Genomic DNA, 24,915 nt, shown 5'->3' on the forward strand with positions numbered 1-24,915 from the left:
ATGAAGGAGATGACAGTGATGCAGAGCTGCGGAGCAGGAGGGCTGCAGAATACTAACTTTTTGTGCCAGATAAATAACATTAAATGTTTTCAATGCACAGGCTGTTAGAGGCTCAGCTGTGTTTGATCAATGTGTATCGATTTAACATTGTCATTTGCTTTTTTTTTTAAAGTATAGGCTAGTTAGCATGTCCTTATAAAAGGGTGACCCAGTTATTTTACTGTACATCATCATTGTATAGTTTACTTAACTTGTAGGCCTGAGAACATAGTTAAACAATGTCTTCTGAAAAATAAGTTTAGTTAGAATATCCTGGCTTCAGCTGCTTCTACCATTATTTCTCTCTGTCTCCCTCAAGTTCATCAACTTAATGAAAGTGCATACTAAATTGATGTAATGCCCCATAAAACTCATCCAGGAAATATTGGAAATATGATAGTTGCTACGTGCATCCTTGCCTTTTAAGATTGAGTTTGACTTTGAACAGTTCTACTTTCTTCCAGCGTCAACCCATTCTCCTGGTTTAGGGTAGTTTGACATTTTAATGATGGTACATTTCACAAAGCAGTAAATATGAACTTGCATTCCCACTGTAAAGCTTTCCTCTTTAGTACCACATGTCATAATGGCTCATAGATCAGAGGTTTGCAAAACTTTGTATCATATTATCAGTTACCTAATATGGCCCATAGTAGCCTTCTCATATCAGGAAAAGTGTCTTTTATTACATGACATCCTCATTGTATGATATAGAGTACATTGAGGATATTTTTAAGCACTACTATTTGGCCACTCATTTTGTCAGGCAGTGAGACGAAAGAGTAACAAAGTATTGAGATGGATGATGGATGGGGAGAAGAGTGTGTGAGATTGATTCCAGTTGGGGATTTACAGCTGAATAAAAACTGTGACATCTCTATCTTTCTCCCTGGAAATGAGTTGTGGAATGGATGATGATTGACCTAAAGTTTTATCACGCACGCACACACGCACGCACACATGCACACACATACACACACACAGTTTCAGAACAAAGCATATGAGTCAGAGGATAAGGAATAGAGTCAAACAGAGAAAACAGACTGCTATTTGTCTGTAGTTTGGTCATTTTAGTCAGTGCTGCTCCAGGCTGAACATGACTCAGTGTTTTTTCCAACTAAGAGCCACTTGAAACCAACTTAAAACACAAACCAAGATCTGTCTGTGATATAAAGATAGTGATACTAACAATACTAACTGTTTTGGTTAGGGATTCAAAAACAAACATCAAAATACAACCATTGAAGAATTCACATCAAATTACATCCAAAAAAACATAGCCGGAATCAAATTAATGACTTTTATAAATGCCTTAAGCCTTATCGAAGTATATATGATAAAGATATATGTGTCCTCAGGAGTCTTATTGCAAACTTGAAAATAATCACTTAATAGACATAAATGAGGCAGACTTATTGCCTCAGGATATATGACTAAATGGGACGGAAAGTTTCCCACCTTGACAAACTGTGAGGCTGTACATGTTCTTTTTTACCAAAGGTAAGTATGTTAGGACATCTTTCCACCCACAAAAAGGGATGCATTGTCCCCTCAAGCAACAGGTGGTTGGTATTAACCATGTGGTAACCTGCTTATAATCCAAAATCCCTGCAAATGCTTTCTTTATTATCTGACATCAAATGTCAATTGGAATATTGTTTTAATTTGTATGTGTGTAGATTAAAACATGGCATATTTACAATGAAAAAAATACATTACAATTTGAAGCTGACAACAAGGTTTGAACAAAACATTTCGATCCCTGTTTAGTCGATGATTTTAAGTGCCCCTACAAATAATTCTCAGTTTAATATAATATAAAACTGAGAAAAATGAATTCATGAAAAATGTCATACATATAACAAGTGTTCTAAAATAGTTAGCGAAATGTTTTCCGTGTAACATATAACCCCTGCAGCTTTACATGGATGTACGATGCAACTACACTAAAATGTTACATAGAATACAAAGTCCATGTCTAAATCCATAATGGATGATTCTGCAGCAAAAGGAAGTAGAGGTCCAGGTCTGGAGAAATGAGTCATCAGCAGCCAACAGTGTTTGTATAACTGCTTCCATGTCTCACTATTGGCAGTGACTGTTGTGTTCGGGGAAATGCACCGTGATGCCCACACTTTCTAAAGCTGAATACAAAGTGTTATCAGCAGGTGGATGTGATAAGTACCTTACATTAACAGTCAGCAAAACATGTTTTCTCTTCACACTGCGCTCCTTTCAGAGTTCCTCATTGAGCAGCTCTCACTTCTCTCTTCACACTGGTACATGTGGGCACTTAAGACTCTGCAGGACAACGTCTCCGAACATGATTATCACTGATATTGTTAGAATGTCCCTCAACTACAGAGAAATCATCAACAAATAATTGATTACACAGAAAGAGTGGATTTATTATAAAATACAAATAATTCGCCTAGCCCAGATATGATTTTATATTTAATAACTATGTTTTTTGATATCCAAAAGTCTACCAAAATACACGTTTGATTTTATTAAATTAAAGGTGCGGTAATTCACTTCAGAAACACTTATTTTTGTTATATTCCATGGAATGCTCTTAACATCCCGTAACATAAATTAAATGCTTTGACAATAAATATATACAAATATTTCATCTGTGGAAGCCGTGGCGCCGTAAAAAGTTAGACGAATTATCTGCCTCGGCCCGGCTAAAATAACTGGATGGCCTACCTGCCTGTCAGCCTTCCATCTCGTGCACAAACTTATCTCGTGCCCTCATTGGTCATGTGCGCGTTCGTGTGTGTTGGAGGAGGGGCTCTGTAAGGAAGTCTGAAGGAAGGGGCAGATTTTTTTCGGTTGTGTACTTTCAAATTCTAGCACACTCGAGCTGGTTCCTCCATTCTTACCTACCCTACCTTTAAGGTGCCTGTGATTGATATCATATGACCATCTAGTTATATTTTAACAACTCATAGAAATAAAATAAAATAGTAACAGTTCCAGTTCCATTGGAATTTCAAAATGAAGGTGTATGTTTCCACTTTTAATCAATGCTCTTGGCTCATTGATCATCATCTATATATTGATCTAGATTGACGGATAGTAACACCATTACATTTTGTGCTAGTGACTCGTGTACTTTTTATTGTATTATCTAGATTAGAACACAGGTTGAACATGTTTCTTTTAAACATCCGCTCCTGCCTCTTTTTCATGAACAGAGCCGCTTTATGTAACGTGATGTACATTTGAGCACCCGGCTGGTCTGTGCATGTTACTATGGCAACATGTTGATATGTCTCATCATCTTATCAGTCACTTTCTTCCTCTCTCTTCATCTCTTTACATATCTATTTGACATTTAATAGAAAGGATATACAGGTCATAGGTAGTATCTGAGAAAATGTTCAGTGTCTCTGGAGAGAGTTGAGCTTTTCCATCTAAGAGCAGAGGGTCATAGTCCCAGTGTTCCCATTGTTCCCAGTCCAAACAGAACACAGCCTGATGGACAGAGGCTGGTATTTAACCTCGCTTCGCTCTGCTTACATAATCCCTGTCCTGGAGGAAGAAACTGCCCCAAGATCTGTCACAACACACACACACACACACACACACACACACACACACACACACACACACACACACACACACACACACACACACACACACACACACACACACACACACACACACACACACACACACACACACACACACACACACACACACACACACACACACACACACACACACACACACACACGACCCGGAGCCTAAAATGCTGTACAGTAACTGCCTATAGTCTTTAGCGTTTTCCTTCCAATTTTCCCTGCATACTCCCTCTTACAAACTATGACACACTACAAGCCCTTTGAACACACACACACCAAATCATTCTCCAACCTCAAGTCCAGAACTGTAAAGCTTGACAAATTCTGCGTAAAAACTTAAAGCAGCCAAACACACACACACACACACACACTGATGCCTACAATTATTTAAATACATACTTCATACATACTTCAAAATAAAACAATACCTTATTTATTTCAAACTACAATAGGAAACCACTTCCATACCCCATGGCTACATGCATATGCCAATACAAATATGCACACACACACACACATAGCATTCATTTGAAATAAAATGCACACACACACACACACACACACACACACACACACACACACACACACACACACACACACACACACACACACACACACACACACACACACACACACACACACACACACACACACACACACACACACACACACACACACACACACACACACCACACACACACACACACACACACACACACACACACACACACACACACACACACAGCCAGGAGTGGATGTTTGGTCACAGACGTCAGAGTGGAAAGCTGATCACAGTTGTACTGCAGCCATGAACACTGAGGATCAGACTGTGTCCCGAAATAACCTGATGTGTTCTTATCTGACCCCCATAGATTAATGCAGCACGCATTTATGACGAATATCACATTCATCCTCGGTGGAAAATAACATTATTCCTGCAGTCACAAAGTGTTATGAGTCATACTCATTAGAGAGAGTGTATGGTGGCCATATGGCTGTCCATGAAAACTTCAATCACATTGCAGTAATGTTCATATTCCTGTGACTACATTACATTACATTTAGCTGACGCTTTTATCCAAAGCGACTTACAATAAGTGCATTCGACCAGGAAGATACATCAGGTTTCATAGAGCCAAAACATTTCAAGTGCTACTCAACTAGCTTTAGATAAGCCAGTCCTTTATTGGTATATAAGTGCTTTGTTAGTAATTATTTGTTAGTAATTATATCGCTCGAGGTGGAGTCGAAAGAGATGAGTTTTCAGTCTGCGCCAGAAGATGTGTAGGCTTTCTGCTGTCCTGATTTCAATGGGGAGCTCATTCCACCATTTTGGAGCCAGGATAGCAAACCCACGTGTTTTTGCTGATGGGGGGATACTAATATGGATATTATATATGCTTAGTATGTTTGTGTTGGTGTCATTTCAAGCATATTTTAACCACCTCACTATTAGCCAATTAAATGTACTTATGGATTTAAAATTGGTTCAAGATTTAATTTCAATGACTCAATACCGTGATAACATTTTTTTTTTATGTGATCTTGTTTTTTGCAGTCTTTAGTGCTCTTTTCTTGACATAATAAATGTAGTTAGTTAATGAAAGACATTCAAACTGCTATAAGGTCCAATTACCCTGACATTTTACAGAAAAACCCTTCAGGAGGGACTGAACTACCTCAGAAAGTTCATTCAGGCCTACGAGGGAAGTAGAAAGAAGAGTGGAAAAGAATGATTCCTCAAAGATCCATAAACACTGCCGGTGATAAATTGAAGTTGAGAGCTGTGAGAATGAGCAGCAGGTCGATGAAGAGGGAGACCTGTTTTTGCTGCCATGTTTCCAAATTCTCTTCAGATGTGTGTGTCTGCGAGTGTGTGTGTGTGTGTGTGTGTGTGTGTGTGTGTGTGTGTGTGTGTGTGTGTGTGTGTGTGTGTGTGTGTGTGTGTGTGTGTGTGTGTGTGTGTGTGTGTGTGTGTGTGTGTGTGGTGTGTGTGTGTGTGTGTGTGTGTGTGTGTGTGTGTGTGTGTGTGCTGATGTCTTGTCTCTACTATAGCCAAGACTCTGTTTCCTGCCAAATCTAAAGCGGGTGGTGGGTGAATTTCAACATCTCAGCATTGCACTGTAAGATGAGGAGGTGGAGGACTGAGGAGGCATTTCTGCAACAAGACAGGAAGGAGCTGTAACGTATTACCACTCACACACACACCTGCACTGCCTGACACCTGGAGAAACCACAGTGTGTTTCCACAAAACTATGTCCCCCAAGAGAACCGTTCCAATTATTCAAGCACATCACCAGTGGAACTTCAGCTGTAACTACAACCGACACACGCATTACGTAGAAGCTCCTGGAGGAGACAGCGGAATACAACTACCTGCAGTCACAGAATATGACTTGTAACACTTTTTTCCTACACTGTAGAAGACTGTTTAAGGCGGCTATGGGTAATTTTACACTGTGACAGTCTCATATGGCAGCAGGGGGGGGGGACTGTCTGAATGGTGCTGGTTTCATCAGCCAGCCAGAAAAATGTAATGTGATGCCAAGTGCAGAAGAGAAAGGGAAGAAGTCCTCTATTAATCCCTCTTGGGGAAATTTAATTATTTCACTCTGTTTGTTATTTATTATACATTCACAGGACATACACACAAATATATTAGGAAGATGCCGGAGTGACGGAGCTGCCACATAGTCGTGCTTGAAGCAATTGGGGGTTAAATGCAGAATTTTCCATATAATTGTATCTCAACGGAACAACCCCGCCAGGCCAAAACATTTTTTTTTTTTTAAATGCCAAAATAAAGCAATTTCCATTGCAATGTTTCCCCTGTATTCATTCTGCAGGAAGCACTGCCATGTTACAGGGCGATTGTCTGTAGTTACTTCACATTAACAACAGTACAGTTGAATGTCCGTTATCTAAACTGCTAAAGTCAGTTGAACAAGTGACTTAAAAAAACGTTTTTTGTAGTATACAGTGCCATTTCTGCATTTGGCTAGAGAATATTGGGTTAAAATAAAGATTAGTGCTGCTGTGTTGCATTTATGACTATCACTGATGATCATAAAGTAGCTAAGAAGCCTATTTTGTCTAGTGGGCTATGATTAAATTGGCATGCAGTTTCAAAACTATTCATATGTAAGTTCAAATGAAAACTATAGATGGAAAAGTTATTATATGAAGTAGTTGCTTGACACATATAACGCAGCATTTAAGAATCTTGTTGTCTTAGAAATGGCTTATTTAAAACATTTGTTTTAGCATGTGACACTTACAGTCACACTGAACGACAGTTGTACATTTTTTGCGTGAGGAACAATACAATTAGTGTGATGTGCTGTTTCTGTAGTGTAAATGGATATTAAACTACATGTTCTTTTCTCTTTTACAATAAACCACATAGTGTTTAATATGCACCATTAGAGACAAAGAAATACCTATTGTGTGTTTTGTATTCCTCTTGGAGAGTACTGATTTTATGTTGTAGCGGCCCTATAACTGTCTGTGTGGCCGTTGGAACTGACGTAATCATTTTATAAAATTCGTGGCACATGGACAAGGGATGCTTTCCTTGCATACAAAATATCCAACTGATATTTGTTCTATTGGCAATAATCAGAAAGAACTGCCAATAATAGATTTAGAAAACGTAATTTGCGTAGTGACTACCCATCCTGATGTTGTCAATGCATGTTCATGGTGCCATTTTTCCATTTCAACCTAATAATATGCCACCATTACTCTGTCAGAAATGTATTGGCTTGACCAGTAGAGTGACATCTCACCCTAATCTCCATAGTAACAATAGGACCGGGAGTGAGGGGGTTAACCCTTAACCTTATGTGTATGTGCCCATGCAACTGGGGGATGGGATTGATGGGATTCCACCCATACACCCGTGGGAATGGCAGTCAAGCTCCAAAGCTTGTTTAGGCTTTAACACCCATTACACATCCACCCTCCACACCACACACACACACACACACACACACACACACACACACACACACACACACACACACACACACACACACACACACACACACACACACACACACACACACACACACACACACACACACACACTATCTACCGAGGAAGGGCTGGTGCAAGGTGACATCACCGGCAATCAGGTCAACATGAACACAAGTAGTGGGGCATCACTGATATGTAAAGGAAGTAGTAGGGACATGCTACCTGGTCAGAAGACAGCAGGATTTAGAGTAGTACAATATTTAGAGTCGCTCATCTCCTGATTCTGATTTAAGATCAGCTTAAATAGCAAGCAAGTCATTTCACCCATTGGTTTCTTGGCAATTATTCCACAACTTGCATTGCTCAGATCCAGTTTTACCACAAGCGGATATTACCAGTCTTTAAAATAAGTAAAACAAAACAAAACATTTTATTGGTAATCTTATTTGGACCAGCTGGGCTGCCAGGAAACTATTGGACTTTGGATCATTTATCATTTATTGAATAGTTTAGTACCACCCTATATTTCAATGAAGAGTAAAGATAAATGCACTTGCAGAAGCTTTTCTAGGCAGATAAAAGAAAAGAATTCTGGAGGAAACTTTAACACAGTACATTTTTGGTAAGAAACCGGTTTAGACTACAAAATGTTACTAGCTGTGGGCAGCTTTATTGCAAACCATCCGAAATTCATTTGGTGTCTTGTGTCTACTAGCAGCGTCTACTTGGTAAACAAAAACACAAGCATGGAAATATATGAATGCGTACTGCTGTATATGTTTGCATACACACACTTGCACACACACACATGCAGCACAACAGCATAATCCCCTAGAGCTCCCAGGAGATGCAGAGCATAGTTGTCTAGTTTTAACTACTGCTTAAATGTCAGCGCGGGCATTTGTGTGTGTGTGTGTGTAGAGGGAAGCTTCATTATGTGGTAACACTGAAATTAATTACGTTTTCTTCACAAAAACATCAGAGAAAAAGCAAAAAGGAGATGTGAAAGAATGAGTAAAGAGTGACAGAGGAGATGTGTGTGTGTGTGTGTGTGTGTGTGTGTGTGTGTGTGTGTGTGTGTGTGTGTGTGTGTGTGTGTGTGTGTGTGTGTGGGTGTATTTAATAATCTGGGTTGGAAAGGCAAAAAAGGGATATTTTTTTCTCTCTCACGCACACAGCCACAAACCATTCATCTTCTCAAGACTATCTCTCTGGACACATTTCTCTTTAACACATAACTCTTTGCGTGTGTGTGTGTGTGTGTGTGTGTGTGTGTGTGTGTGTGTGTGTGTGTGTGTGTGTGTGTGTGTGTGTGTGTGTGTGTGTGTGTGTGTGTGTGTGTGTGAGTGAGTGAGTGAGTGAGTGAGTGAGTGAGTGTGTGTGTGTGTGTGTGTGTGTGTGTGTGTGTTTGGGCATACAATGTCAGGCCTTCGTTCAGTATTTATGAAGTGAGGAGGGTAATGTCGAGGTAATGACTGAGAGCTTGTTGTTTACTGTCACAGATCTAATGAATGTGCATGCACGTCCTTGTGTGTGTGTGTGTGTGTGTGTGTGTGTGTGTGTGTGTGTGTGTGTGTGTGTGTGTGTGTGTGTGTGTGTGTGTGTGTGTGTGAGAGGAGAGACACAGCAAAAATGAGGCTTTCTCACTCTGTGTTATTGTAAAAGTGTGGGAGATATCCAGATTAACTATGAATGGAGCTACAGACCGCGTATGCATTTCTAGTGAGTTTTAGAGTGAACATGTTGGTCTATACTGTAGTACTTCTTCAAAGGGCCGCTGTTGGACTTGGTTTTAGGGTTGAGGTAAGGCATTGTGCCTGTGTCTGTGGTGCGTGTGCGTGTGTGTGTGCGTGTGTGTGTGTGTGTGTGTGTGTGTGTGTGTGTGAGAGGATTATGTGGGCTTCCACAAAGGAAATAGTCTGTTACCAATCCCTGTAATGATCCTTTTAGCCTGTGTCTTTTGTGTCATATTGTACTAAGGACACACACACGCAGACATTGGAATGACAGGGCAAAGCAACGTCTCGCTCCAGAGATCAAAGCATGGGGCATCGTTGCTTTTAAATACGTTACTGTGGCAACCTCGGGCGTCACCACAGCAACCCCAGGTAAATACAGGTAAGAGGGAACATCAAGAGTCGGGGTCATTATGGGACACTGCTTTTTATGAGAACTGGACTGGAGGGGTTCAAACAGTCAATGGTTATAGGTTTATGGTAGGTTTAATACAGTTTGCTTTATTACGTGTTAGATTATTGATTATTGACTACATTGGGTGTTTAACAGGAATTGATTTAGATGTTTCATTTTAATTGAACGAGCTCTGCAGTCTTATCAGAGCGATGAGTATCCGAAGATAACACCATTCTGGCTAGTTATCTGGATTCTTGTTTCTGCATGAACGTTAAAATGATCAAAACACACATTGTTTAATACTTTCAGCACAGAGCAAAACTGACTTTTTGCATACCAAGCAGAAACCTGGGTCAGTCCCTTAAGTGCAAAAGAGGGACTATGTAATCAATTAGGCTCCATTCTCAAAGAACAATACACTCCTTCAGGACGTATACCTGCCAAGGCAGACCAGCAAAGGCCAGTCAAAATTCATGAATTAATGAGAGTCTTCCACCAGTGTAGCTGCTGGGTACAGTTTTAATAACATTGTAATGCCTCATGTGCAGACTTAAGAATTCGCCTATTCCAAAACGTTTCCAATTTTCGGACAACTTATCAAATTAAACCAAAGCAAAAGGCTCATTCTGTACTGTGGGAAAATTAGACCATTGTACTGGGTTTTCTCCGTATCTGTTACATTTGTCCAATGCGTTGATATGGCAAGAAACGACGGAGCGAAGAACAATGACTTTGAAGAGTTTTTCTAGTTAGCATGCTAGAAAGCACTTACAGATTATGTACATCCTAAATGGATGCCTAATCCTCCAAAGATGTTATGTCAATGATAGAATAGTTGGTGATTGAGTCGATTCATTCAGCAGGATACGTGCAATTATAGACGAACAGGGCACAAAGCAGATTTCTGTCGAATAAGATACAAGTATTTGATCAGAAAAAAAGGAAACACGTTTTAAAATGCTGGGTTGAGAAGTACTTTCCCAGCTAATAACTTGTTCTAAGGTCCATGGGACAACATTTCCAAATTCTATTGAACTATGTTACACATTTTTTGGGATCACAAGATAAAAACAAACAACAAACAGAAAAGCTGAAAGCATGACCTCCTTGGCAACAGCTACAAGAGCAGCCACCATAGCTACAGGAAGTGTGCAGTATCTGCTGCTGTGATGTTAAAGACCTTAGAAAACCGGGATGATCACATCATTTACCTGTGTAATTTATCCACTCTCCTCTATCATGACAAATGACTTGCATTCGGATGAAGTTTCAACATTCTATTTTTATGCTCATATGCCATGAATCTGAATGAGGATTTGGATCTAAAACAGAGTATTGATCAGCAGTAGTGCAATTAAAACAATAAGTGGGTGTATTATAATATTACAAAATGTGTCATTACAGAGCCTTGTTATGAATTTAAGCAACACCATTTGATATACTAATAGACAGAATACACTGATACTGGTTCCTGATGAGCATCTTGTCTTAACTCAGAAAAAAAACACGATATGTCTCATAAAAATGTATTCCAGCGCTATTATTCAGAGTACATGACACTGCTACATTGTTGAAACACCTCTTCTGTTTGCATACTGTAGTCTAGGTGTCTTCGCACTGCTGTCTGTGAACGGGGGAACAAGTGGCGAGTCATCTCTGCAACAGCTGATAAACAACACTGCAGCTGAGGGACGAGCTGAGGCGCTGCCAGACTCATCAGCTGCTAAACAGGAGCAACATTTCTGCTTTGTGGGTAAAAAGAGCTACCACCAAGAGGACAAGATCTACCAAATCAAACAAGAGATTTATTATTCAGCCAAATTACATCACAACCTGTTTAGTCTTATCCTTCTAAGTCTTGTGTTTTGAATGTTTTTTTCTGTTATCAAACAGGCCTCAATTCAATTAGATTCCTCAAGGCTTTTCCACATGTTTGGGATCTTCATGCACTGTGGAGGCATGCAACAATAATTGTTTCCTCAAGAATTCGAAGTAGCACAGTCAGGTTTATAAAAAATGGTCATTAAAGGGGTTAAGAATTCCTTTAACTTCACACAGAGCTAGGCAAAAAAAAGGAAATGATCAGCCTTGATAAACTCTTATTGGTCGAAGCACAATGTCAGCAACACAGGCACAAACAACACAAACAGCTGACTCAGCACTTCAGGCTGTTCTGCTATTTCCATAGCAACCCATTAATTCTCATCTACAACCCTCAACACCTGATGGAGAGTGTTTGTGTTTGACCCGTGTGACTCATTCAGTTACAACGGATGGTGTGTGTGTGTGGCGGTACTGCATTAGTGTGTCACTCAAAGTCAGATGTAACTCCCTTTGCGAGACCCCTGCTCTTTGAGTGCAGGGGTCTGCACTTACAAAGGCACACACACACACCCACACACACACACCAAGTTAGAAGAGATTAATTCACACTTTCATCACCAAGCCATGGTCCCAAGGGGGGCTAGAGGAGACTTGGGCAAAGTGTCTGCAGGGGAGAGGGTAATGGGTTATACATGTAGGTGTGTGTGTGTGTGTGTGTGTGTGTGTGTGTGTGTGTGTGTGTGTGTGTGTGTGTGTGTGTGTGTGTGTGTGTGTGTGTGTGTGTGTGTGTGTGTGTGTGTGTGTGTGTGTGTGTGTGTGTGTGTGTGTGTGTGTGTTGTGTTGTGTGTGTCCGCAGTTAAAATGCTCTCCCTATACGGGTCATAAAACCAACACAGCCTGGCCACGGTACAGACGACGATGTGCAATGTGTATATTTTTGCGTGTGTGTGAATGTGCATGCTACTACATTTCCCTCTCTGTAGGTCAACTCTTTCAGCCATACAACTCCCCCAAATGTCCCTTATTTCATAAAACATTACATTCTCCAATATGTCCTGGCTCAAGTCTTTCAATTAAGATGTTTCTTAGCCTCTTTAGAAAGAGCATTTCTCAAAAAGAGAACTATATTGTAGCATTCCTCTTTAGTATATTCATTTTTTTCTTCATGCACTAGGCATCACGGTCGCACTATGGGGACCGGTAAAGTTTATTGAGTGAATTGAAATGGAGTGTTAAGTATTAGAGGAAATGTCACTGAGGGTTTGGATTCCTGTTCATCGCCATTAATGAGTGACTGCTCACTGCTGCTGCACTTCATCACACCATTGCGCTCCGCTGCTTCAATCAATGGCCAGTCTGCCTGATAGTTTCTGTTGTACTGAGGAGGGGTGTGTGCAGGCTGATTGCAACGCCTTTGTTACCCCGGTGGTTCAGTGCATCCCTCTTATTGGAAACATCACTAAACTCAGAGAAAAAGCTGCTGGATGGGAAACATGAACACACCTGCCCACGACCCTCATGCACTCCAACTCTGAGAAATCCCTTTGCGTTTAGGAGTAATCACACAACAAAAGCTCACCTTAGACAAATACAGTGAATCTGTCTTTACAAGTCACAACATGAAGTTTTGACTATAGAAAACTTGTATTTTTTCAAAGGCAAACGAGTAAAAGCTGGGAGTGAGGTGAGGTCATGCCTTTTGCTTCTTGTTATCTGCAAATGCATGTATTTTTTCAAATGACCATAGCTGTTAATCATGATAAACAGCTGTCAATATAGATTGCTAATGGAAGATGTTATTTAAATACGATATTTTGTCATTTCATAAAATATGCCTTTATTTTCACTGATATTGTGATCGAGCTGCAATTCTTAATCAACTAATCAAAGTGATTAAAAGAAAAATGATTGCCTCCTTGTGTATGTTGATAATTAAAAAACACGCTTTTCCCGACTCTACAACATGTTGATTGCGTATATTCCTTTGTTTTATATCATAATGAACTGAATATACAGTATCTTAGGTTTCACATTGACAATCCAAGACATTTAAAGACATCACCTGGGACATCTTTCACTATCTAAATCCTGTTTTGGACCAAAGGATAATCTAGAAATATAATATGCAAATGATTAATAATGGAAATAAATGTTAGTTGCAGCGCTACATCTGTATATGCACCAGTTGGTGTGAATTATGCAACACTTAGTTGGAATGACATAGAAAGAAAAAATATGATCTGCCCTCAAATAAAACCTTTGAACAGTTTCTCATAACACATTTTTAAGAAATGTGAAAAGTTGTTAAGTGCAGCTCTAGATTTGCACCTCATTATGTTGAAGCTTCTAGGAAATGAAAGTGCAATAAAACTGGGGTTTTCTATCTCACCACGGCTGCTTGCCGTTTTTCAAGATTTGTGGGTAAGATCTTGGAAACCAATTGGAGGAGAGATGACAAGCAACATATCTTGCAGAACAGTGCTGCTGATGCCATCACATTTTCTGTCTAATTGCCACATTACAGCCACATTCTTCAACACGCCTCACATCACAGCCACCAGACAACGCATAGGATGAACTGCATCGCAAGCAAACAAGGCTCTCCATTCCTCTTCACTGAGCTTGGGTTATGAAACCTCTCACTGCTGCAGCCTATAGGCAAGTGTTCTTCACCAGGACTATGGCAACAGAGACAGGTGTCCCTCCTTTGTCCACTTAGTTCAGCTTATTTATACCTCAGTTACATCACAGGACAGACACCCTCATTAAGACAAAGTAGTGCCACATCAGGGAATATTACAGGTGATAACTCAGCCAAACAATCAATAGAGAGCAGTACATCAGTCAATAGATGTTTGTGCAGTGCACTGCTGTTTTCTTCATTCTTTCTCCCTGTTCCATAACTTGGTATCAGCCACCAAGTGTGTTCCTCATCACAGTTATGAAACAATCTATACGGAAATCAGACTCAATGCATGAATATTCTGCATAGACTCAAGATTCACATCTATCTATACAACAGCAGTGTATCTGTACAGGCAGCATGCTGTACACCCTGTTCCCCTGCAAACAGCAGAGATAAACAATAGGGAATTGGTCTGAACTAGTGCCCTCAAAATCTTCTTCCAACAACGCCTGGTGCTATACTGGGCAGCAGGGAACAAATCCTGAAGTTGTTATTGGGTTTTTTGCATGCTGAATTGAAAAAAGTACCACTGACTTATAGCCTACTGTGTTTTTGTGAATAAACAACGATTCATGTAACGGTAAAACACGTAAACATTAAACTTGTTGCTCTTCATTGAGAGACACTTGCACATATGGATGGTGGGAAAGTAACCTACCTTAACAGCGGAGCTCCTGACGGCTACAGGCAGCTCTCTGATCGCACTGCCCGGGGGAGAAGCGCATATCCCGACTGCGTACCCCTGCAGCGAGCCCCCGGCCAGGGACAGCCTCGCTCCTACTCCTCCGTTGCCTCGCTGCTGCGGCCGCTGCTTAATACCGTCCAGCAGGCGAACTAGGAGGATGTTCGCCGGCAGGTCGTCCACCCTGCAGTCCACCAGGATGCGGCACTCCGGGCAGCGGAGCTCGTTCCTGGAGCTCAGAATGTTTTCCAGGCAGCGGCGGCAGAAGGTGTGCTGGCACGGCAGCACCTTGGCCGTGGTGTCCAGGCGCTCCAGGCACACCGAACACTCCAGCAGATCCAGCAGAGACGAAGACTCGTCCATGTCTGCGGAGAGGGTGAGCATCTGGGCTTTAGAGTCCGTGGAGACGCCGCGACGACTGGCTCGTGTACCGGAGAGAAGAACCGGGGGCTGGGAACATGCTGGGAGGGGACGGACGCCCCGCGACAGAGTCCTCGCGCCGAACAGTTTACCGCTGTGGTGTGAATGTTCTCCTCTGGTCCGTACCTCGCTCCGTCTCCCTCAACGTGTTTGTGTTTCTCTCTTCCTCCCTCTGTGTCTCCCCCTCTCTCCAGCAGCTGTGCAGAAAGCGGTGAGGTCACGCTCTCATCATCATCATCTGCGCGCCGATCAGAACTGTGGCGCGCGCTCACGCACTAGAAACAGATTGATACAGACTGAGAAAGAGAGAGAGAGAGAGAGAGAGAGAGAGAGAGAGAGAGAGAGAGAGAGAGAGATAGAGAGAGAGAGAGAGAGAGAGAGAGCGAGAGAGAGAGAGAGAGAGAGAGAGAGAGAGAGATAGAGAGAGAGAGAGAGAGAGAGAGAGAGAGAGAGAGAGAGAGAGAGGTGTACAGCAGGTCAGTTTTTCTCTTCTCACGCCTTCACACTGACTGGTTAAAACATAAACACACACACACTTAAACCGGAGAGAATGTTGAAAGGTTGTCTGTCACCTGCTCACAAAGCCAAGCTTATATATAGCCTCATAGTCAAACTCAATACAGTCAGGCGTCAATTTACAAAACTGTCAGCCAACCTATAGGCGCAAAGTATTGTCACTGGCAATACTTCTATGAGAGATATTGCCCAAGTTTGAGCATGAGGGAACTTTCAGAACAGATTTCAAACCGAGAAGATTGTTTTGCTTAGTTGTGTTTTGCTTACTTTTAATATATTTTAAACTTAAACTGTAGCAGTGCTCACCCTGTCATAGCCATTTGACAGGCGAAGAGATCTCTTCCATACCTCAGGAACTACATTCAGTTGGAAATCAAGAACATTTGGTTTCTGACGACATCTAGTGGTTAACATCTGCTGATCTTTTAGTTTTTTACCTTGTTCAAACTATTTAAATCTCAAAAAATTATAATTTGAACGTGAAATGTTCTGTAATTTCCCGTAATATAAACTATAAAGCCAATCAGACTCAACACTGGTATTCCTGGAATGGTTGTGAATGGACACAACATTAACGAAACAAAAGCCAATAACCTTTCTCGAAACTGAAGGGATTGATGTTAATATTATTGTAAAGTGAAGCTATATTGAACAAAATATGCCAATATAAAGTATAGGATAAAGTACAGTGTAATGTGAAGGGGGGGGGGGGGTAATATGGACAACAACTGTCGGTAGGGGTTGCCTAAAACTGCGTGAATTGGGTTGTAATTCACAGAAACAATAGCAGCCATACTGTAGCTAATGTATTTGAAGAGGACTAATCTTATATATTCTAAGATTTGTGTGTGTGTGTGTGTGTGTGTGTGTGTGTGTGTGTGTGTGTGTGTGTGTGTGTGTGTGTGTGTGTGTGTGTGTTTCTCAGCCGTGACAGCTCTGTCTGTCCACCTGTTCAGACCTGCTCTGCTCTATCATTCTGCCCTGGAGGGGTATGGAGTGATTGAGTCAAATGTGTGTGTGTGCGTGTGTGTGTGGTGTGTGTGTGTGTGTGTGTGTGTGTGTGTGTGTGTGTGTGTGTGTGTGTGTGTGTGTGTGTGTGTGTGTGTGTGTGTGTGTGTGTGTGTGTGTGTGACACAATGACGCCTTCCTGGATGAGGGGTGGGCCCACTACCTACCACCCACGACGAAAAGCAGAAGGAGGACTGCTTAGGCATACAATGAGAAGGCGGGAGTGTGTTTGTGTGTGTGCATCCATATTTACACTGATTAATCAGACACTGAGAATGTCTGCTAAATTTGTTCACAAGGAAGTACCTAAATACCCCTTCCAGCATATTGCAGTTTTGCTATTATATGCGATAATGTAATATAAATATAATAGAAAATACAATGATTTCTTGTCAGATCTGAAAAAAATTGTAAACTAAAACACATAATATTACATTTACATAATAACACAATACACAATAGAAGCTTCTCTAAAAGGAACATCGGGTGCTCGATTGACAAAGCTGAATCAAGGTTAAATAAATATAATAACATTATGTGTGCTGGAGAAGCAAGCTGGCTTTAAACATTGTCAATAACAGTTGAAATGCATGCAACACAATGAAATCTGGCCCAGTAAATAAACATAATGACTGAGACAAACTAATTTAGTCCAGCAGTCTTTGTACATACGTGGTATAAATCAAAGCGACATTAATTCAACATTTTCTAGTAACTAAATGCAAAATGACAGTCATTAAGCCCTAAAATCAAAAGACAACAAGACGTAGAAAGAGCTTCTACTCATAAACTGGAGAAAAAATGAAGGTTGATTCTCTTGCAGCAGTAATGACTTGAAGACTTTCTGCTCTATTCCCCTTACATTTAATCTTCATAGACTTGCCATTTCCTATCGGTTCCCCCATGGCTGCGAAACATTGCAATGCTACAGTAACGCAGCCACTAAAAAACGTTAGTGTATGTTGTTGTTGTCAAGCTTTGATTCTGAATGCCTCGCTATAACGCAGCGGCCCACAAATGCTGGCATGGAGTCCAAATGCATGGTGTCTCTCTCTCTCTGTTTATTATACCCACTCATGTCTCAGGCCCAGCGTGTTTCGTCTGCCTAATACAATTCTCCACAGCCAATGATTCAGAATTAGAGGAGAACTACAGGGAGAGAGGAACAAAAAAAAGATTGTTGGTTGAAAATCCCCTCAATCCATTTAAGCAGCATGGTCGGGGCTCCCTGCAGGACGCATTGCCGTCAATAACAAACACGAGGTGGACGCTGTTTAAACAGGAGACGTGTCAATTAGGGAGGGAAACTAGCACTTTGCAGATGCATGGGTTAAACAGCTCTGTTTGATGTCAATACGATTGACACCTACATGCAAAACACATGCAATAAAGGCCTACTGCACAACAGTATTCAGTGTATGCATAAACTGTACACGTTATATACTCCGTGGGAATATGTGTTGTTTTATTAAATGGTGTGTCCATGTCCAGGTTATGTCGTTTTGAGCACTGACTGGCATATTATGACATGCTAAGCAGACCTTGTGAGGGCCCTTTCCCCCCTTAAAACTGTATTATTGCTTTGTTTTTCTCTCCATCCTGAGGGTAGAGGGTCAGTCAAGGGTGCCAAGTTTGCTTGAGGCTTGCCAAGGTAAGTTAGTTCGGCCTCTTATGTGTTTTCAATGGGCTTTCAGTGCTCAACGCACTGCATTTTAGCTGCACACTGTACTGTGATATTTGCAATAAACAGCGTAATTAATTTGTAATTGAATGTTGTCCCATGGGAAATTATTGTGATGATGAGCTAAGAAAATAAACTTGAGTTGACCTGACACTGCATTCATTTTTTATTTTTTATTGTTTTTCTTCTCCATCAACCTTTTTTATTTCCAAGGTTCACCAACGTTTCATATGCTCCCCTTTTATCCTTGTCTTTATCAATGATATCCATAATAACTCTCACCCTCTCATCATTGCTATGCAAACAGCCACCTTCTCCTATTGACTGAGAATAAGGGTGAAAGATTTATTCATATTGGCCTGAGACGATCAAATATAATGAATATGTAGAGCTTGTGTGTGTGTGTGTGTGTGTGTGTGTGTGTGTGTGTGTGTGTGTGTGTGTGTGTGTGTGTGTGTGTCCTCTATGTACCTATACCATACACCTCTCTCCAATCGACCAATGTCCTTCGTTCATGCAAAAGTAGGTTAGCTGACACAGTAGTTACCATGGCAACCAGCTCTTTGCTTCCTCGTTGAAGAGTAGTTAGAGGATGAGTGTGTTCTCAGTTCTCTCAGACAATGTGCAAAGGGAGGGGGGGTGTTAATAGGGGTGCTAACAAGGTCATAGAGTCGGTAGGGGGTCTGTTTGTACAGCGTGTGTGTTCTTAAAGTAGTATATATGTAAAAGTAAGGTAAAATAACCAAATAAAATTTTAAAAAGCAGCAGGAGTGCAAAAAAAGTCAAAGCAACAACTATATACTGCAGAAATACAAATCAAATCATAAGAAAAAGAGAAAGAACAAATCGAATCATGGATGTCATTTTACATTATTAAATGTACAGTACAAATGTCTAACTAGCAAACTCTGGTTAAATTACTAAAAGTTAAAGTACAATTTATTCAGAATAATATATATTATAGGGTTATGGTTATTGATGCATCCTGTGTATTGATCAATCTCACTTTAATGTTGCACCTCATTAAGGTTGGGAACAATCTGAAGGTATTTAAATATATTTTATATATATATATATATATGTTACTTGGTGAATATACCCGCCCTGGGACCAATAAAGTGTTATTGGTATAATATCATAATGTATTTTTTGTTGATTTTATATTGCAGCAGTATCCTGATATTGGAAAGTAACTAGTATTTTAAGTAAGCATAAACCTAGTGAAGTAAAAGCTAAATATTTGCCTCGAAGTAAAAGTTAACAACAGCAGTAAATGGAAATTATCAAGTTAAGTACAAGAACCAAAATCTGTGCTTAGTTTTAAGTAAATGCACTAAATTGCTTTTCACCAGTGTGTTTCAGCTTGGGTAAAACCAACATATTGGCTTAATATAACATAGCTGTTTCAACTGTAAAGTGATGCATATTGCCTTTAGTTTTTATATTTGGTTGGAAATAATGGATATATAGAGTAAGTAAAGTAAACATGTATGTTATCATTTGAAATCTGGAGTTGATACTGTACGCTCTGTGGTTCAAACGTGCACTCTTCCTTAGAGGATAAAAAGGCTAGTATGAAATATCAGCTGAAGCATATTTTTCTCTTTCATTAATTTCATCCATGAACTTCAAAACACTTAGACCATATTATTACTTTTCTTCTTTCAAAGTTAGAGTCTCCTTGGGGCACATAAAAAGCATGAGGAAGTTTGCTTTAATGATTTTGCTGCAAATTAAAGTTAGCCTAATTTCATTATAGCACGCAGCAAACGAGGCCTCCGCTGACTGCTATCTCTCTGAGCTGCAGCGCTTTGATGTGCGGCTGAGAGGGGTTCAAACAGGAGAGACAGTGACAGCTGCTCTTAAAAACTCAAGACTCCAACATTAATGCATGTTGACCTTAAGACTTGGTAGAATATTTCCTGCCAGTGATGAATGTATTTATGAACCAAGTTTTCATAACTCAAACCCTATTTGTTTAGCGCAAATTCATAAAAAAGACCCATAAATAGATAAGTAGAACAGGAAGGCAGTACGTCAAGTCTATATATTTGGAAAACTAAAAATAAACAGTACATTTAGGTCATGGTGTTCCAAAGCATGCTTATCTTTAATGTTGACTGAAAAAATAGCTACAGTACGCAATGGTACATTCCTATATGTGAATAAGTCAACTGAATTGAAAACAACACATGAATGATCTACAACATTTGATTTGTAATGGCACTTTTCAATCATTAATGCTGTTTTTCAAGCATTCTATGTTTGTCTTTCCCTTCCAGGTGCATATTTGTATTATAAATGTATTTTTTTCTTTGCTGCATCCTACTAGTTAATGCAACAAGAATTGTCCCACAAAGAACATGCAGTACACAGAGGATATGTTATCCGACCATATGTGATGTCGCCTTATCGAATAATCCGATATCTCTTGTATCTGATCTTGTTAAATCTTTTTGGTCAGCCTGAGTTTGCTATATTTTTTGTTGCCTCGTGTATTATATATGTCTCATTATCTCAACATTTCCTCTCTTGTTATACCCAATTTCACTTTATGCAGCGTCAATGCAATGTGTTTTTCTGTTACACCATCAATCACAGTAAATACAGGTCTTGCTTAATATGTGTTTTTGTCCGGTGTGTGACAGAGCAGCCATCATTCTCTCAGCAGAGCTCATCAGTCTCCTTGTTATCCTCTCTCATCCTCTCTTTATCCTCTCTTCTCATCTAATCTCTTCTCCTCTCATCCTCCCTTTCAGTCAGGAAGCCCCTGGATCGACATCAAGGAGCCTCTCAAAGAAGGAGGGGCACAGAGAGACAGAGAGACGAAAGAAAAGAGAAAGGAGGATGCAGACGGAGAGAAGGAAACAGACTGAAAGAGGGACAGAGAAAGTGTAAGAAAAAAAGAGTGACCACGAAGGTAAAAGAAGATGAATGTACGGAGAGAAATAAAAGTAGGGACAGGAGGGTAAAAAAGACTCCCAGTGTTTTCAAAGCCCCTCTTTTATCTCACCTTTCCTGTGGCTGAGAAAATAAGTAGCAGCGGAAAGGAGGAGGAGGAGGAGGAGGAGGAGGAGGAGGAGGAGAGGAAGACTAAAGTCCAAGCTTTAGTCCAACTCAGACAACAGGCTCCAGTCATATCAAACAAACACACACAGACACACTCAAACTAATTCATAGTTGCTCCTACAAAGACAGTTTGTCATCAGAAAATAGTGTTTTTTACGTGGGGGTTGTCTTCACTTTAAGTACTGTCAGGGTAAAGTTGTTCTGTAGTGTGGTTGTTATGTGCGCTGTGCACGTAAGTCAAAAGTCTGCCTCTGTTTTGCCCTACAGACACTGCATACTGAGCTTTTATACCAATACAAATGGCAAAGACTGTTGACGTGTAAGTGAGGTGAAACTCTAGAAGTGTAAGTGGTGTTAGCACGTAGTTGCAGATATCTGTAATATTGACTAAGACATGCCAATTATTGCAGTATTGGTAGCAGTAATAGTAATGATCCTGGTAATGGTGTAAGTTAAAAGTCACATTGTTGAACCTAGATTATTTTAAAGACGTCAATGTGGGCTCTAGAAACTAGCTAAGAACATATTGTATTTCCTATCCTAATAATTCTCTATTATTTGAGAAATCAATTGGCAAATGAATTGATAATGTAAGTCATAGTTATTTGCAGGCCTGATACGTAAGTCTGCTCGTGATCAAACTCACACAAATTCAGTACGGGACAAGCATCTACAATATTAAAATAATGTTAGTTTTAGTGAATATCCTTTCTAGAAATACTGCTTTTGCTGATTGAAAAATCATCAGAACACATTTGATGAAAGTAATTGCAAAGGGTTACTAATAGACTAGGCAGAATTTCAGAAAATGTGCTTATTTAAAGTGCTGAAGGCATTTTGTGTTTATTTATGCTATACAACATTTCTAGGGGTATTAAGGGGTGCTGAATCCAAATCTGCTGTATATGAAGCTCAAACATTTCCCAGAATGCCTCAACATTGAGAAATCCAACATGGCCGCCACCGCCAGGCTGAAATCTATTTTAGTACATAACATTTTGACTAAACAAGGTATAAACTAGAATTAAATGTGTTTTTATATGTTTTCACACATGGGGAATTGAACATACTGTCCTGATTTTAGATCAAATGTGAATAATCAGCTTGAAATCATACATGTATAGTGAAAAAGGTGGTCATTAGTGATAAATAAGTTGTCAGACTCAACCAGGGCTTGCTTAGAAAGTGTATTAATACAATTTTTATTTGGCCACCAAACCATAACGTAAACATGACGCGATTCGGCCTACAGTGGAGCAACTGTACCGTCAACAAAGCCCTATAGATGCTTTTATTTGCTCCAATACAGTAAGAACATACTGTATGGGTGGCATTGGAATTTTCAACTCAATAAGAATACAAATCATACTGAAATGGTAAAAACCTCATTCAAGTATCTCATAAAACACCACCATATATCAATGATTACAAAATAATAATAATAATAATAATAATGTAAAAATATATTAAAACAACAAATAAACCCAAATTATAGCTCTCAGGCCATCCAATAAATGTTATGTTATGTTATGTTGATGTTAAGGCAATGAAGAAGAAGGAGTGGGCCTGTTCACACCGCCTTTTTTACATCAAACCCTATGGGAAATTGCCAAAAGGCAGGCACTTTTAAAAAGCAGCGTCTTCTTCAGTGTTCCGGCAGGTGTTGTCATGTTTCCTACGGTTGCATGCCTCTATACGTTCCATGTGACTCTTTCTGAATAGAATAGAATAGACAGATTATGACCAGTACAAGTACAGGTACATTGGAATACACGTTACAGTTATCCTTACACTTATTGTGTTCCTTTGTTACTTTTTTTCTCAGTTATAGGTTCACAATTATCCGGTTATGGTTTCAACAATCTGTTAACAACAAACAGTCAGCAGTATGCAGTCTGGCAGGCTGATATTCTCAACCAGTCTATCATATTTTTACGATCTTGTACACATTGATCAGTTAATCCTCTATACACATACCTGCAGCTGCAGCGTTGGCTGAGGCATCCCTTGGTACACCCACATGAAGTGAACTCCATGCAGGCTTTAGGCATAGGTGGCAAAGACAGTAGCCGTGGCACTAACTGACCTTCCTTGTGCATCCATCCCATTTCATCCACGGAAGATCAGGATGTGGCAGGTGAGCTTGGTTCCAGATTGTCGATTGATAGTGTGAACTCATGATATGAAACTTCACTGCATCTGAGGTTGGTGGCAGAGTCTCTTGTGGACGACCTTTGCAAAACAACTTCACTCTTGCTTTGTTGCATGTATCAACCTCTGGCACACCATACATCTTACAGATACATTTATCTGTTGATGTCACAATACCTTCTGTGAGAGGGCCCTTCCCAAGGCCAGTAAGATCGGTGTGATGTTGCTCGAACACCTGCCAGGCTGTTTTCTTTCCGTGACCGCTGAACTGAGACACACTATCACAGCCAGTGATGGCATGGAAGGCAAGGAGTGTGTCCACTTGATCATCAGATAATAACTTGCGAATGTCATGTTCTGGAAAATACTTTGGATCCTTTGATGTCCCGGCTTTAATGTAGAGATGGGTACATCCGATTCTGTCATGGTGTGCAAAAAGTAGAAGAAGCACGTCTGTGTCACGCACTGACACAACTATTGTGTCCATTGGAGCCTGGATGCAGTGCAAAATCAGACGTGTATCAGCCTCCTCGTGGTCAGCCATTAAAGAGGAGAAATCAAGATCTGGATCTGATGACTTGACAGTGGTTGCTTCAGCAAACCCACCCGATATTACAACCACAGGCTCATCTTCTGGGCTGTGTTCTATCAGATGGTTTGAGAGTATTCAAGCGAGATCTGCTTTGTTCTCTTCCAGTGCCATGAAGCATGACCAGTCTGCTGGAAGTGGAACGGAGTCATTAACGATTTCTCTGCGTACTGGTCGGTGACGCTGTTTACGTTTCCTCCTTGTGCCCGTTTTGATGGATTCGTCATGGTACCTGTCAAAGACTACATCAACCCTCTGGTACTTCTCTCCCATCTTCAACACCGTCTCAGCAAACTTGTTGGCATAGTCGCCAAATGTTGTAGTGTCAGGCGGCTTCCCAAGTGCCATTACAAGTGCTTGGCCATCAATAGCCAGGCAGCTGGGTTCCTGAAGGGGCACACCTGCAGGCGTTTGGACATGTTTTGTCAGTATATTTGCTAAAACAGACTTGTTGGTGGAATGTAGACTGCCGTTAGTTGCGGCCAGAGATGGCGGGATGGGCATGAGTTCATGCTGGAGGACATTTTCCAGGTCTACCTTACGACCTG

The 24,915-nt window shown here is 40.5% G+C and overlaps 1 protein-coding gene across 1 annotated transcript in view; it reads right to left on the reverse strand.

Moving 5' to 3' along the window:
• Positions 1-15,639, reverse strand: part of LOC117560086 (E3 ubiquitin-protein ligase SH3RF3-like) — a 148,650-nt gene extending 133,011 nt beyond the window's left edge. Inside the window, 1 exon segment of the mRNA XM_034236850.1 lies at positions 14,910-15,639. Coding sequence (XP_034092741.1) covers positions 14,910-15,317 — 408 coding nt within the window. The 5' untranslated portion in view covers positions 15,318-15,639.
• Positions 15,640-24,915: the final 9,276 nt, after the last annotated feature.

This window comes from Gymnodraco acuticeps, unplaced genomic scaffold, assembly GCF_902827175.1.
Source record: "Gymnodraco acuticeps unplaced genomic scaffold, fGymAcu1.1, whole genome shotgun sequence".
Taxonomy (NCBI): domain Eukaryota; kingdom Metazoa; phylum Chordata; class Actinopteri; order Perciformes; family Bathydraconidae; genus Gymnodraco; species Gymnodraco acuticeps.